The 15,326-nt window shown below is 36.7% G+C and overlaps 1 protein-coding gene across 1 annotated transcript in view; it reads right to left on the reverse strand.

The window, feature by feature from the left end:
* The window catches only part of GRID2 (glutamate ionotropic receptor delta type subunit 2), a 1,366,516-nt gene that overhangs the window by 666,038 nt on the left and 685,152 nt on the right, over positions 1 to 15,326 (reverse strand). The window contains exon 4 of the mRNA XM_054591733.1: positions 7,092 to 7,297. Within this exon, the coding sequence (XP_054447708.1) occupies positions 7,092 to 7,297 (206 nt within the window). The remainder of the gene's footprint in view (positions 1 to 7,091; positions 7,298 to 15,326) is intronic.

Raw genomic sequence — 15,326 nt, forward strand, 5'->3', positions numbered from 1 at the left:
CACAGCAAAAAATTATTTATCAAGAAGTCCAAAATCAAGGTATAAGCATAGCCCTCTCCTGGCTGCACATTTCTCATTGTATTTTTCCATGGTGGAAGGGAAGGGGCTAGGGATCCCTGTGAAATCTCTTTAACCTTTAGAATAGCACTAACCCTGTTTATGAAGGTTCCACTCTCGTGCTTTAAGCACCCACAAAGCCCCCAGCTTTTGACACCATCAAGTTAGGCAAAGGATTTCAACATATGAATATCTGGGGGACACAAACATTCAAATAATAGCATCTTGAGTCATTATTGTTGAACTCATGGCCAATGGCACTATTACTCAAGCCTGAATGCATCTTACCTAAACCAAGTACTTTTTCAGTAAGAAGCATTACAGACTGCTTCTGTCTAGGGAGATGGATTGCACTTCAGCACTCCACTTGGAGGTCATTTTAAACAGTGAGATCGCCCACAAAAGGCAAAAAAATGCAAAAAGGACACTACATAGACTGCAAAAAAGGACACATTTGCAATATGAAAGCTGAAACAAGAATGCAGCGCATGAATTTGTTTGACCTTAGCTGAGAATATAGGTAATTGGTAACTCAAATTTTCATAGTTCTGCACATTTTAGTGAATGACCATGAAGGCATCTCTGGTATTAATTTTGCAGTTACAAATAAATTTTGATGATTAGATGAATTTGCAAATGCAGAATCAGAAATAAGGAGGGTCAATCCTACTTTTATATGTTGATTTTCACAGGGGTCTTCTCACACAGTCTCCTGAAAAATAGATTCACCCTTACACATACACATACGTAGATTTCTTTTTTGAAGACTCAAGTGCACTTCCTGGGAAAAATAGGGCAACTAATGTTGGCATTATTACCCTAGAGCAAAGACCACATATAAATGCACATACAAAATCTAGTATTACCTCCAATTATATGACAATGTCCCATTTGCTCAATCTAAAGGGAAGCTTTTCAGTGGACAAGCTAAAAGCCTGTTTTCATATACACAACTTTTAATAAACTTATTAATTCATCCTTAAATATGAAAACAACTGCAATATGGAAAAGATCAAGGTAAAACAAGGAAAAAATACCTTATAAGAGACAGAGATAATTTGAGGAAAAAATAGAACTTAAAAATTCTAAGTAGTAACTTCTGAGAACTCAAAGAAAACATTTTGTAAGTTAAAAGAAAAAAAACAATAACAAGGATTATCAAGCATAGAGTAAAATGATGGTTAAAAAAAATCCAGTTAGACACATGATTGTGAAATTCAAAAACATTAAGTTTCCCAAAAGGTTCCACGGTGCAAACAACAAGCCACCTTCAAATATATAAGGATCAGACCTCCATTGAATTTCTCATCAGCCAACTAAGTGCCAGAGTAGAATAAATTAATGCTCTTGATGTTCTGAGGCAAATCATTTTTAACCTAGGGATTTATAATTAGCCATTTTATTCATGAATGATATGTTAGAATAAATATATTTTTATAAAAAAGATAAATGATAAGCTCTACTTTTACATACTCTTTCTTAAGAAGTAACTTGAGGATATTCTCCAGAAAAATAAGAAACTAGAAGACATGAGATCCAGGAATTCATGGATCTGCTCCAGATGAGTGATGAAGGAAGTGCCAGAAATAGGGCAGGAGAGACAGGCCTCCAGAACGGAAGGCTCCAGGCAGAAAACAGGGATTTAGGGGATTTGTATTAAAGGTATGAATTTAGAATTCCAGTAGTCAACAAAGACAAAATGAAAAAAGTAAGAAAAGTTATAACTCAAATGAAAAACTTAAAACAGTTAAAAAAACTCAACAGAATCATATCAATACTTCATTGTGCAGAAAAAAACATTGATAGTGATTAAAACATTAAGCACATTTATAGATTTCCAACTTTTATGGCTACAGATTAGACAATATAAGCTCTAACACACTCAATATAAAGGTAAAACTGTGGACATAGAAGTTGGCAGGTAGAAGAATGATAGCCATCACGGACACTGTCCTCTCTGTAGGAGACGGTGCAGGCATGAAGGTGTAACTATGTTATTTAAAATTATTTAAAATCATGTTACATTGAGAGGAGCTGTGAATATTGGTAAAGCAAATGAACTAAATCTTCATTTTTACCATTTCAGAAAGGAAATCAGTGGGAGATAAAATAATAAGTCAACTAATAATATTCATCAGAGTAAGTAAAACTAGGGAAAAATGCAAGAGCTAAGAGCAATTCCATCTATTAATGAAATATTATATAGCTATTAAAAGTATGAGGAACACTTCATATATATTAATTGAATGAGCTCCTACTTGCTACTTAGTAACTAAATCCAGGCACAGAACTTGTAGCTCATATACCACTATTTGTGTAAGAAAGAGTAAAAAGTCTGTGTGTATATTTGTTTATGTATATGTGTGTACATCTATATACCAGAATGCCATACAAGACACATTATTTGATTCCTGATTAGAAACTCAGGCACTTGAGGAATAGTGGCAGGAGGTTACCCTTTAGAATCTTTAAATCTTTAAAAGTTTGTAAAAAATAATCATAGAGATGCAAAGTAGAGCATAAAGAATATAGTCAATAATATTGTAATAACTATGTATGGTGCAAGGTTGGAATTTAAAATATTAGAGGGATCACTTTGTAAAGTATATGATTGTCCAACCAATATGTTGTACACCTAAAACGAATACAAAATAATACTGAATGTAAATTGCAATTGATAAAGAAGAACCTTTTAAATTGAAACCATGCGAATATATGATTTCAAAAGTAAATACAAATTAAATTTTAAAAATTAAAAATGTCATTTTCTGAAAAGAATAACTCAGGCAAAAAGAGATGAACTATGAAATTCTTGTTTTTTGTTATAAAACCCTCAGTTATATTTGTTCTTTAAACTCTGTTTCTTTCTCTTTCTCTCTCTCTCTCCTTCCCCCCGGCCCCCAAAAGACTGAGGTGTTGTTTGCCTATTACAGTCTGCCTAATGAATTCTTACTCGGTTTGCAAGATTCTGGTAAAGCAAATTCTCTGTGAAACTTATCCTGACTCTGGCCAAGTTCCCTGCTGACTTAGTCAGTTCTATGGGATTCTAGAGCACCATTTACTCATCACTAGTACAATATTTTTCTTTCATATTTCATTATTTAGTTATATGCCTGTCTCGCCTACTAGATTGTAATCTTTTAAGTCAGGAAACATTCCTTGTGTCTTCAGACTTTTGTGTCGCCTGCTTTTTGAATTTCATGCTACTTGCTTTTTAAATGAATTGCTTTTAGTACAGAAGAGATCAACCTATTCCTTAAGTGGGCAAATGCTTTTAGAAGGCATGGGAGGAGTCTGAGAACAGTTAATTGAGAAACAGGAAACACTACATTTCCAAGGACAGTGTAGCCAGCTTAAGATGGGGAAGGTGGTAGGGTCACACTTTTTCTGTCATTCCTACTTCAGTGCTTGAGTCTGTGGAATAAACTTAGTCCACAGTTTGAATACATAAAATCCGTGATTGTGAAAGACAAGTGAGTGGGGGGAAAACGGTGGTGGAGTAGAGGAAAGGAAAGGCATTTTTCAGGAAAATCACTGCAGGGTAAATGGAGGCAGTCTTGCTTCCTCACTCAGATGTCTGGGCAACTAAAGAAAGTAGTTCCCCATAACTTGAGAATGGGCTTGGTAAGTAATGTTCTCATAGCCTTGAGACTGGTCCGATAAACAGTCCCCCTAGCCTTGAGTGGGTTCGCATATGTAGAATGAAGCTCTATTGTATAATCTGTTCATTCCCTGATGGCTTTGTCTATATTTTAATATATAAGGGAGTTGGGGCTCCACACTAAGAGAGAGGGGAGAGGTGACATGCAATGTGACACATGGGGACATGCAGCTTGCAGCATGTATGGATCGTCCGCCCTTGAATAAAGACACATCAGATATCCCCATGGCTCCGTAACTATTCTTCCATCTGCCAGAATCTCATGAACCTGATGGGCCTTGAATGGTCGCAACACAGTCACAAACATAGGTTTTATATGTTTGAGAACAAAGATACAAGCAGATTATTACAAGAATCAAAGTTCAGTTAAGGAAAGGGGGCCATGTCGCAATACAAGTCAAGATCATATTGGTAAATTAATTACCAATAATACAAAGATGGTCAAACAAAATTCCTTTGGCAAAGTTTGGACTGACTTTATCTACCTGAAGCAACACTTTTTGGTTATTGGCCATGGGGAGCACTTCCCAGATAGAGCTTCATGAGGGCTAATAGTCTGGGATGCAGTCTCATCAATTATTCTCTGATCTTCAACATGTCACTTTTCACTGGTTGCTTTCTTAGGACCCATGTAAAAGAGCTTCAGTTTTTTTTTTCCCCCAAAAAATAGTTTTCTGTTTCTGATATCCATAAAAATTTAAAAATTATCCATAATTCACTTTTACTTTCCTCACCGAACCTCTTAAGTAGTCAAGATACCCAACTCCATTAATTCCCTCCATGACACTTTGCAATCTTTCTCTAGTCTCTGCCATTCTTAGGAATATTTTGGGTCTCCAATACAAATATCTTTTTTGAGTTCCCATCCTAAAATGTTTAACTCTAATAGCTATCCTTTGTTTTACACACTTAGGACCCATTACCTACCACTATCTGGGTTATCTCCCTACCGTTTAGACTACCTTTTATTCCTTGTCTACATAGGTTTTCACACTTTGCAAAATTAGTAAAGATTTCTTGAGATTTCATTTATAGCCCTTTCTACTTTATTCTTTGCAAGTTCCCCTTCAGAGATATCTTTCATGAGCAAGGTTTTAGAGACATTTCTGTGTCAAAAATAAAAAATCTTTCACCTAAGCCTTTTCTATGACCCTACCTCTTTCTGGCGATTTTCATTCTAACATTTTGGTCAATATTCATTGTTGTTTTTTCCCCTCACCACATATTCACCACTAAGCACAGACATCTGTCTTCTAATTCACAGATGAACTTGTTATTGCTAAATAACTACACTTTTGGACTTTTCAATCTTATACACTTCAAACCTTATTTTACTGGACAATTTATCAGCAATATCATGTTGGTATTATTTCCCCCTTTGCTTTGTACAAGCTCTTTTACTTTTGTACTTTTTTTCTTATTTTTTGCTTTTCCCCCACAAGTTTGTTTTTCTTGGTTTCCTTTGCTAGATCTTATTTCCCTGCCTGTGCTTGTTCTTCAATTTTTGTCCTTTCCCATACTTGACCTACTATTTCTTTACATGCTGTAGTGCTTTAAATATATGTATCTGTCTTAGGCCCTGAGCTCTCTTCAGTATTTGAATAATGTATACAATTGCCTACTGCAAACCTACTAACTTGAGCGTAAGGAAAAACTCTTGAGGATTAAATAACATACTCAACATGCCCAACACAGACCTCTTCACCTTATCCCCAGACCAGCTCTCCCTCGTATGTTGCCTCACCTCTATGTACCTGCCTCCTTGTCTTGGTAAAAGGCTCTATGCCCCCCTCTTTTTTAAGGCATATCTTAGTATATCTCACTAATCCACATTACACATTTAGAATGTTGAGATCAATATATTATCCTTATTTTACTGATGATAAAATCGAGACTCAGAAATGTTTACTAATCTACCCACACAACATGCCCATAAAGTGGCTGAGATAGACTTGTATTTATCTGTTGCATACCACATCTTTTTTTTGTGAATTCTTACCTACGACACTAAGGCCAGTTCAAAGGTACCTTCTTAATGAAGCCTTCTCTGATCTCTCCAGCCAAAAACAATCACAGATACTCCAACCTGATTTAGTATAATTTTAAGATTCCAATTTATATTACATGTCTTTGTGAACTTCCCTTCAATCTTCTAGTTTATTTTGTGTTTTTTAAAGGAAATAACCAACTCTTGTAAAATAGGAAATATTCTTTCTACTGTGGAAAAATCTAGTTGTTTAATTTTCTAAACTAGAAAAAAGGTAAAGTTCTATATTTGTCTTTAAACTGCATAACAAAGTCTTTCATTAAAATAAAAAAAAATGGCAGTATTGATATTTTCCCAAAAGTTTTATTCTATTAGTGATTTATATTCTTCTTCAGTGCCTTGACACCAATTATATTATAGAGTGTTATAGAACTTTTAACACATTCTTAATTTGGAGGTTTTATAGCAGTACTTTAGGAGCTAAAGAAAGCACAATAGGGAAGTGAGAAAAAAAGGATTAGTCAAAGTCACCAAAATTAAAAACACTAATAATAAAACCGATGTGAAAGTATATAATGTCATGACCAGTTCTAGCAATATATAAAATTAAAACCTTAAAGTAAGGCAAAAATGACTTGACAATAATCCTTTCCAAGGCAAGAGCAAGCATTTTAGAACATAAGAGATGTTACACAAATCATTAACATGTCTTAATTGTATTTTGACAAACTTTTGAAGCTTCTAGCCACATAAACAGATACAATTAAAATTCTGAGGCTCTACTACCATAAAATGTATAGTGGTCGACACTTTGCAAAGTTTCAGACAGTTTTAATTATTTGTTTTGGTACAGAGTTCACAGAGCAGAAGTAAAAATGCTATTTGTTTTTCTAAAAGTAATCATTTTCAGGCAGCAATAGCCTGATTCAGGTAAATCTTTTCTCAGAAGTAAAACTGTAACTTGCAAAAAAAAATTATCGATTAGTTAGAGAATTTTGCACTTTTGAAGTCAACCTTGAGCTTGTTAGATTCATTCAGATCAATAGCACTGGTAAATCCTTATAAGATTTCTTAAAATTATCCTGGCTATATCTCTATCTATCTATCTATCTATCTATCTATCTATCTAGATACATACATATATATATATAAATATATAAGTGCATAAATATATATATAAATGCAATCATTCTCAGCAGTTACCTGGAAAGTACGGGGTGCACGCAATGTGCCAGGAGTTCACTGTGCTGCTAACTCCACTAGTGTTCATGAGAGTTGTGTACTTAATTCCCTCTCACTGTTCCTAATTTTCAACTCTCCTGTGGGGTCTATTCAAATACATTTAACTTTTATACCCTAATCCCACCCCTCGACAATTTTCCTTACCTCAGTAATGAAGGATTTGGCTGTGGCGGGATTCATAACAAGGATGGCTCGCCTAAGAGTGTCTCGATAGCGATTCAATTCCTCTATTCTCATGGTATCAAAGAGAGTGGTGATCATTTTGTTGATGTTGTTTTCTACCTTTTGAAGTGCAACATCCATCCCCTGCTGAGATACTTTGTCCAAAAACTCCTGTATTCCACGGATATCTAGGAGCAACAAAATCCCATCAAAGTGTGAATTAGAGCACAGAATGGAGATAAGGGCTATTTTATTTATATCAGAATATCTTATTGTTCAACACTGTAGACTATCCAGAACTACAAATTGAGTAGCTGGTGAAACTCTGAAATATGTTTAAGGTTTAGTATGATTTAATGTGTTTACATAAAAATGTAGAGGTTATTATTTGTATGCATTTTTAAATTTATTTTTAAATTATATTTTATTATGCTATTACAGGTTTCCCTATTTTTCCCTTTTCTCCCCTCCCCCCGGTACCCTCCTTCCCTCCAGCATTCCCTCTGCCACCTTAGTTCATGTCCATGTGTTGTACTTGTAAGTTCTTTGGCTTCTTCTCTTCCTACTATTCTTAACTTCCCCCTGACTATTTTGTACCTACCAATTATGCGTCTTAATTCCTGCATCTTTTCTCCCATTCTCCCCCTTCCCCCTCCCAGCTGATAACCCTCCAAATAATCTCCATATCTATGATTCTCTTCCTGTTCTGGTTGTTTGCTTAGGTTTTTGGTTGTTGTTGTTGTTGTTGTTTAGATTCAGTTGTTGATAGTAGCGAATTTGTTGCCATTTATTTTAATGTTCCTAGTGTTAATGTTCTTCTTATTCCTAAATAAGTCCCTTTAACATTTCATGTAATAATGGCTTGGTGATGATGAACTCCTTTAGCTTTACCTTGTCTGGGGAGCACTTTATCTGCCCTTCCATTCTAAATGAGAGCTTCGCTGGATAGAGTGATCTATGCTTTCCATCACTTTGTCCTTGCTTTCCATCATTATGAATACTTCTTGCCAGTCCTTTCTTGCCTGCAAAGTTTGTGCTGAGAAATCAGCTGATAGTCTTATGGGAACTCCTTTGTAGGTAACCCTCTGCTTTTCTCTTGCCGCTTTTAAGATTCTCTCTTTATCTTTAACCATTGTCATTGCAATGGGTGTGGAGCAAGGTTCAGGGGGGTTGCAGGCTAAGAGGCCCCAACGACCCCACAAGCCTAGCTTGGGGGCTGGGAAAAGTAGCAGCACAAGGATTGAGAGTCATTTTGCGTATCAATAACATTAGGCTAGCTTCGTATTCTGCCTGGATCAGGGAGATGGGCATGACTTTCACGCATGATGTTGTCGGGAGGCAGCTCCCCAACCCCAGTTACTGTGCCTGCACAAGAGCTTGGAGATGGTTCATTCCATGTCACGGGGCCATGCCTGCCGGGACTAACAATGGCAGCCAAGAAAGGCAGAAGAAACCAGACTACTAGCTGGTATAACCCAGTGTGGGAAGAGTCGGAAATGAGGCTACAGAGGAAGACCTGCCACAGGTCTTAAACCCAGGCATGGCAGCCATGCTGGGGCTTAACCACACGGTTTTGCGAGCAGAGAGGGGGTTTCTTTGACCACGTGGCTTTGAAAAGCAGGGAAGCAAGATGTAACAGCCATGCAGAGTTCGCTCTCTTGGCCAGGCGATCTGAAAAGATGCAGAAGGATGCATCAGCCCACCACGAGGATGCGGTTTTGAATTAAGAACAGGAGCCTAGCCGAGCTAGGGACTTCTGTTTTCTTTTCCTGAGATACAGTACCCCTGACTGGCCTGGTTTGGCAAAGGGAAGCAGGACTGTGTGTGTTTCTGACTGCTTTAAAGTGACTTCGGGATTTAACAGCGACATTCCACCATTACTCTAAACCTGTATAAATTTTAATTAAATAATTCCATTATTTTTTTACCAAACTCTGGCACTGAAAGCCACAATTCCTACCAGTGGCAGGCAAAAAGAACCTAGATAACAAAAAACTCCCAGGGGCAGTAGAGTATTTTCTGAAACATCATTTTAATTATGATATGTCTTGGTGTGGTCCTCTTTGGGTCGAAATTGTTTGGGACTCTCTGTGCCTCCTGGACTCATGTGTCTATTTCTTTCACCAAATTAGGGAAGCATTCTCTCATTATTTGTTCAAATAAGTTTTTAATTTCTTGCTCTCTCTCTTCTCCTTCTGGCACCCCTATGATTCAGATGTTGGTGTGTTTGGGGATGTTCCAGATGCTTCTTAAACTATCCTTCTTTCTTCTTTCTGTTCTGGTTGAATGCTTATTTCTTCCTTATGTTCCAAATCATTGATTTGAATCCCAGCCTTCCTCCATTCACTGTTGGTTCCCTGTAGATTGGTTTTTTTTTTTATTTCACTTAGTGTAATCTTTTTTTCCTTTATGTTGTTACTATACTCATTGAGTTCATTCAGCATCTTGATCACTAGTGTTTTGAACTCTGCATCTGATAGTTGGTTATCACTGTTGTTTAGTTCTTTTTCTGCGTTTTGTTCCATTCTTTCATTTGGGCCATATTTCATTGTCTCCTTCATTTGGCAGCCTCTCTGTGTTTGTTTCTGTGTATTAGGTAGAGCTGCTTTGACTCCCTGTCTTAGTAGCATGGCCTATCATAGAAAAGGCACCTGTAAATTATGCCAGGGGAGCCTTAGGCAATCTCCAGGGCCGGGCAACCCACTTCACCACTTTGTGGTTCTATGCGGGAGGAGGGCTTGGAGAGGGTACAGTGCCACTTCCTGGCTTCTGGAGGTTTCCCCAGCACTCGCCCCATTTCCAGTCACTTCACCCACTCCCTATATGCAGCAGGCACCCTCCCAGCTGTTTCCCTGGTGCTGAATCCCAGATTGGGTGGGTTTGTGTACATTCAAAGACTGCGCAGGCCCTTTAAGTGGAGTATCCTGAACATCTGACAGTTTCTCCTGCTATCCCAACCCCCACTAGTGTTTATAGCCAGCAGTTATGGGGATTTATCTTCCTGGCACTGGAATCCCAGGCTGTGTGGTCTGGCCTGGGGCGGGATTGCTCACTACCAAGGTATGCCTCCTAATTTTTATCCACCACGCACGGGTATAGGACCACCCATTCCACCTCTGCTGCCCTCTCTCCAAGCCACACTGCGTCTCCTTGCCTCTCCACCCATCTCCATGTCTCTGCCCTTCCAACCCATCTGGATGAATGTGGCTTCTTTAAACCCTTGGTTGTTGGACTTCCATGGAGTTCAATTTTCTGACAGTTCTGGGTGTGTTTTGTTTTGAGGTTTAGCTGTAATTCTGCCTGTGGTTGCACAAGGAGGCGAAGCATGTCTACCTATGCCTCCATTTTGACTGGTAGATCTAGAGATTATTATTTTTTAAAAGAATGTCTTTCTCTTCACTGAGCATTCCAAATTATCTCACCTGTTGAAAATGTTAGACCAGGATCCTTACTTCCCTAAAGCAAATGTGAAATAAGGAAAGTGCATTCCTTATTTTCCTTAGCATTAAAAAAGTGATATCAACCTCAGGGAAAACATGAGTATCATTTACAAAAGTTGAATATGAATCAAGATTACTAAAATTTATAAAAATAAGGCAACAAACACTAAAATTGATGCATACAATCTAAATAGAAAGAGAGTTTAGAGAGGTTATTTTCAAAATGTTGCAGGTCACTTAGACCACAAATAGCTACATTTTTGTCTATTTTATGAGAACCACCTCCTTAGCTCAAATCTGGCAAACTTAGTAGGAGACAATTTTCTTATCAGAAGTACAGGGAATGCACTTTGCATGTAAAACACATTTTAACAAAATATTCACACACCCATTCCAAAGAAAAGCAAGTTCTGAAAGATCACCAGATAAAAACTGTGTCCATTTTACATTTAAATAAAAAGGATAAAATCCAGTCTAAATAAAGTGTTCAACTGTTTATACCTGGATATACCATATATGTAAGTAAAAATAAATGTCTGAAATGTTACAAATATTTCTTCCTAGTACCATACTGGCTGTTTAGAGAAGGGATTTAAACATTGATAAATATAATTGGAAAATATACCTGGCAAAATAAACTCTTAATATACAGATCAGCTTTTACTATATAATAAACTATAGGTTTTATGTATATATCCATGGCATAAAATGTTTAAAGACAGGAAACTAGTGAAGGATAAGAAATACATAAGAGTGTGGGTTGCTCATTTTGAATGGAATATATCTTGAAATTCCTAATTGCATGTGATTGCACACTTTGAAATTTGCCTCTCAAGTGCAATAAGTTGTTCATGTGTTTTTCAATACATTAACAATTAAATACAATATATAAACCCATAGAACAACAAAACAAATAGCCACAGATTTGGAAATCACCATATGCTCATAACAAAAGTTTATGCTTGCAATATTACAAATTAGCTTTAAAATTTTGCTTTTGTATTAGTTTTATTTTAGGACAATTACTACAAATATATATTCAGTTATGTGATGACTCTCAAACACTTCAGAAGAGATACGATATAAATTCTACTTTATATTCCTTGTTCCTAATTATATTATAAATCCAGGATGTCAGAATCATGCAGCTTAAAAGAACAAAGCCTCATCTAGAGCAGAACAAGAGATAAAAGAGATGGAATAATAAAGGCATTATGTACTCATTAAATATCCAAGTCATAAAGTACCTAAGGGTGTAAAATACTCAGGAGTGGATTAAACAAACGGTTAGATCTGATGTTATTTAGCAGCTACAGGTAGACATGTAACAGGACTATATATACACTAAAACAGGCATTCTCAAGCTTTGGTGTGACTCAAGATTGTTTAGAAATTTTATTAAAAATATAAAAGACTGGTTCCTACCCCAGAGCCAGTATGTCTTTAAAATAAATGTCCAGCAGATTTTGCTTTTGAATTTTAAGTTGTTTTTTCTTTAATTTGAATCACTTACATATGAATCTTAATAGAAAACAAAATGAAAAATACATTGAAATAACTAAAGATGCTCAGAAAAGCATCTAAAAGCAATAAAGCAATAAAGGTGACCAGAGCATAAAGCTCTAGGACATTTATGTTCTAGGACACATTCTGTTCACAGAAATAATATAGCAGTGCAATTTCATATCTTAAAATTGTAGATAAAAATTGTTTCAAAAGTATTTATTGAATATAAGACACAATGTTATATGCAAGGAATGCATCAGTGGATACCCGTCTCCACATTGAGAAAGACAGATAGACAAGTAAACAAAGTAATACAAAGAAATCACATTAGTGCTTGAAAGAAATAGTAGGGTGCTCTGGGAGATAAGGATAGGTTACCCAAGGAGGATCTATTTTTGTCAGAGTATTCAAGATTTCTCTGGAAGACTGGTTTGTAAACTGAGGCAAAGGATGAGAAAACAGTACATAGACAAAGAGATTGGTGGTGAAGACAAGAGCAGAGGAGAAATGCCCTGAGGCAGCCAAGAGCTTGTGTTTAAAGTAAAACGATTCCCGTGTGGGTGCGCCCAGTTAGTGAGGAGAGAAGATTTAGGTGAGCTCCGTGCAGATTGTGGGTCAGATTATGTGGACCTAGATGAGACACAGAGAAGTTTTGCTTTTATTCCAAGTACAGTTTTTATCTATTGTAAGTTTTAAGGAGAGGCTCTAAGTGGTGACAGGCTGTGTGTGCAGAATGAAAAACAGTTAAGTACTGAGAATGACTCGTTAAGGTATTATGATTCAGATTGAGCTTGTAAATAATATCCCCTTGATTTAAAACAGCCTAAATATTTTTAGCTTTTATTTTTGACCATAGGTGTGTGTGTGTGTGTATATATATATATATATAGCGCTACAAAAGTTGTGTGACAAAAGGTTGTTAGTATCCCTCTGCCTCCTTAGTCCAGAATTCTGGTTATCATTGCCTACATAAATGTGATTGAAAAATTTTTAAAAATATTTCTGATATGTAAATGAAGAAATATTTATTTCGTATATGTCTTCTAAGATTAGATTAGTGAAGGCATATGTATGTCTGTTTCTGTGCACAAAATCCAGTGTAGTGTCTGTCACATGGTAGTTTATTAATAATAGCACATAACTGCTTGTTAAGAGTCACCTCCCCACCCTTAAGAAAGAATTGCCTAAAATTTAATGATGGCTGCTAGCTAACCAAAATAGCAAGCATAATGTTTTAAATTCTTGGAATGCAAAAGTTAAATAATAGTTTTGCTTGTTTGAGAATAACATCAAAACCCATGATATATGGCAACTGGTAAATTTGATATGAGAAGAATCTGAATCTGTTAGCTACTCTGTGGAAAATCAACATTAAGAGTCTGGGCCTTTGGTTTTGTTAATTCATGAACATAATCAACCATTGCAATTATTTAGTTACATTATCTGTATGCCTATTAGTTGGCAGAAAATGAAAATAAAGGTTACAGAAATAAAAGTCAATATACGGTACTTGACCTTGAGGAGCCTCCGGGCTTATGGGTGGGACTAAGTGCTGTTTATAGAGAGCAGAAAAGTTCAAAAGTATTGAATAGTTTCAATTTAGTAATTCTTAGTGGTTATTAATTCTACTGACCAGAAATTCTATAACAAGTCATGGAAAGTTCATTAACTAAGTTATTAAATGTAAAATTAGGGGAAAAACCAACAGGACAAAATTTTCTCCTGGGCACTGTAAAGGAACTGTGGTAACCAGAATAATGACCTTCCAAAGATGCTCAGCTGCTAACTAACCTCTGGAGTCTGTGACCACGTTAGGTTATGTAACAAAGAAGATTAATGCTCCAGACCACGTTAAAGCTGATTATCATCTGAACTTAAGATGGGGAGAGAGCTCTTATTACTTGAGTAGGTGCAGTTTAATCATGGGGTCCTTGGAATTGGAAGAAGGGAGAAGAAGAAAGTCAAAGGGAGAATTGACTGCTGAAGAATGAGTTGACTTTCAAGAAACTTTAGAAAGAGACATCGTTGTTGCTCTGCAGATGGGGCTGTACAACTGAAACTTACATAGTGTTACTAACCAATGTCACCCCAATAAATGTAATTAGAAAAAATACAGGTTTGTCTACTGAAATAAATAAATAAAAACATTTAAAATAAAAGCATTAAGTTTGTGGTAGAGAGGGGATAAAAGGGGACTAAATGGTAATAGAAAAAATACATTAAAGTTGTCATAATAATAGAAAAATAAAAAGAAATATAAGTATATTAATACCTTTCCCAGTAACTTTTAATTGTTTCCCGTTGCTATTTAGTCTAATTCTAATTGTCCTTCAGGCCCAAGAAAAACCTACAAAGCTGTAAGAGACCAATTCCCAGGGAAGCGGACTCTGAGATACAGACAGGAGAACAGGACGTTTATCAGGGACTGCTCTCGGCAAAAACACTTAGGAAACCAGGAGAGAGAGCAGGGTCATCAGAGGGGAGCTGTGGGACCTGCAGAGACTGTGGGGGTGGGATGGCTTTCAGAGTTACCTCAATGAGGGCCAGCAGAAGGGGGGCCTCTGTAATTCCGCAAGAACTTGGGTTTGGTGGCTCTCCCCAGCTGAGCGGATCGCTGGGGAGGGCAGTCAGCTGCCAGAACGCTCAGCAGCAGGAGGAAATAAGCGCTTCGGTTCTGAAGGGAGATTTGGGTGGTACAGAACAGAGTTGTCTCTATACCATTGGAGTTGTCTCTGCATTTATGGAGTTCAAAGTTATTGTTTCGGTTTTGACATGAAAAGCCACTTGTAAACATTGCATCTCTCTTTTTTGAAACATTTTATCCACACTACACTTGATGTGAGAAAACCAGATTTGGATCCTTACTTTGCTACCCATATAGCCCTGTGAATTTGGGAACAATTTCATAGTTGATGTCTGTTATTTTTACCTTCCTAGTATGTATTCAAATAACAAGACCTCAATTTTTCATTTAAGACAAACCTAGATTTGCCCCTGTGTTACACATTCTATTGGGTTCCACATTCTCCAGACTGGCCAAGTTGAGCACCTCACAGCCTTGACCTGAGTACTTAGTTCAGGAATAATCAGAGGACTCAAATAGGGCTTGAAATTTGATATATGTATAAAGAAAAATAAATATTCTCTCTTTTGCATCATGGGTTGTAATGATCCGGCTGTGGGTGTCTAGAGAGGAACCGAGACTGAAGCCCATTTGTGAAATAAAACAGGCAAACTGGCCCTTCCTTAAACTTCCCTTACAGTCCCACAG

Source organism: Pteronotus mesoamericanus, unplaced genomic scaffold, assembly GCF_021234165.1.
Source record: "Pteronotus mesoamericanus isolate MK-2021 breed Mesoamerican mustached bat unplaced genomic scaffold, CSHL_Meso_final scaffold_232, whole genome shotgun sequence".
In the NCBI taxonomy this organism is placed as follows: domain Eukaryota; kingdom Metazoa; phylum Chordata; class Mammalia; order Chiroptera; family Mormoopidae; genus Pteronotus; species Pteronotus mesoamericanus.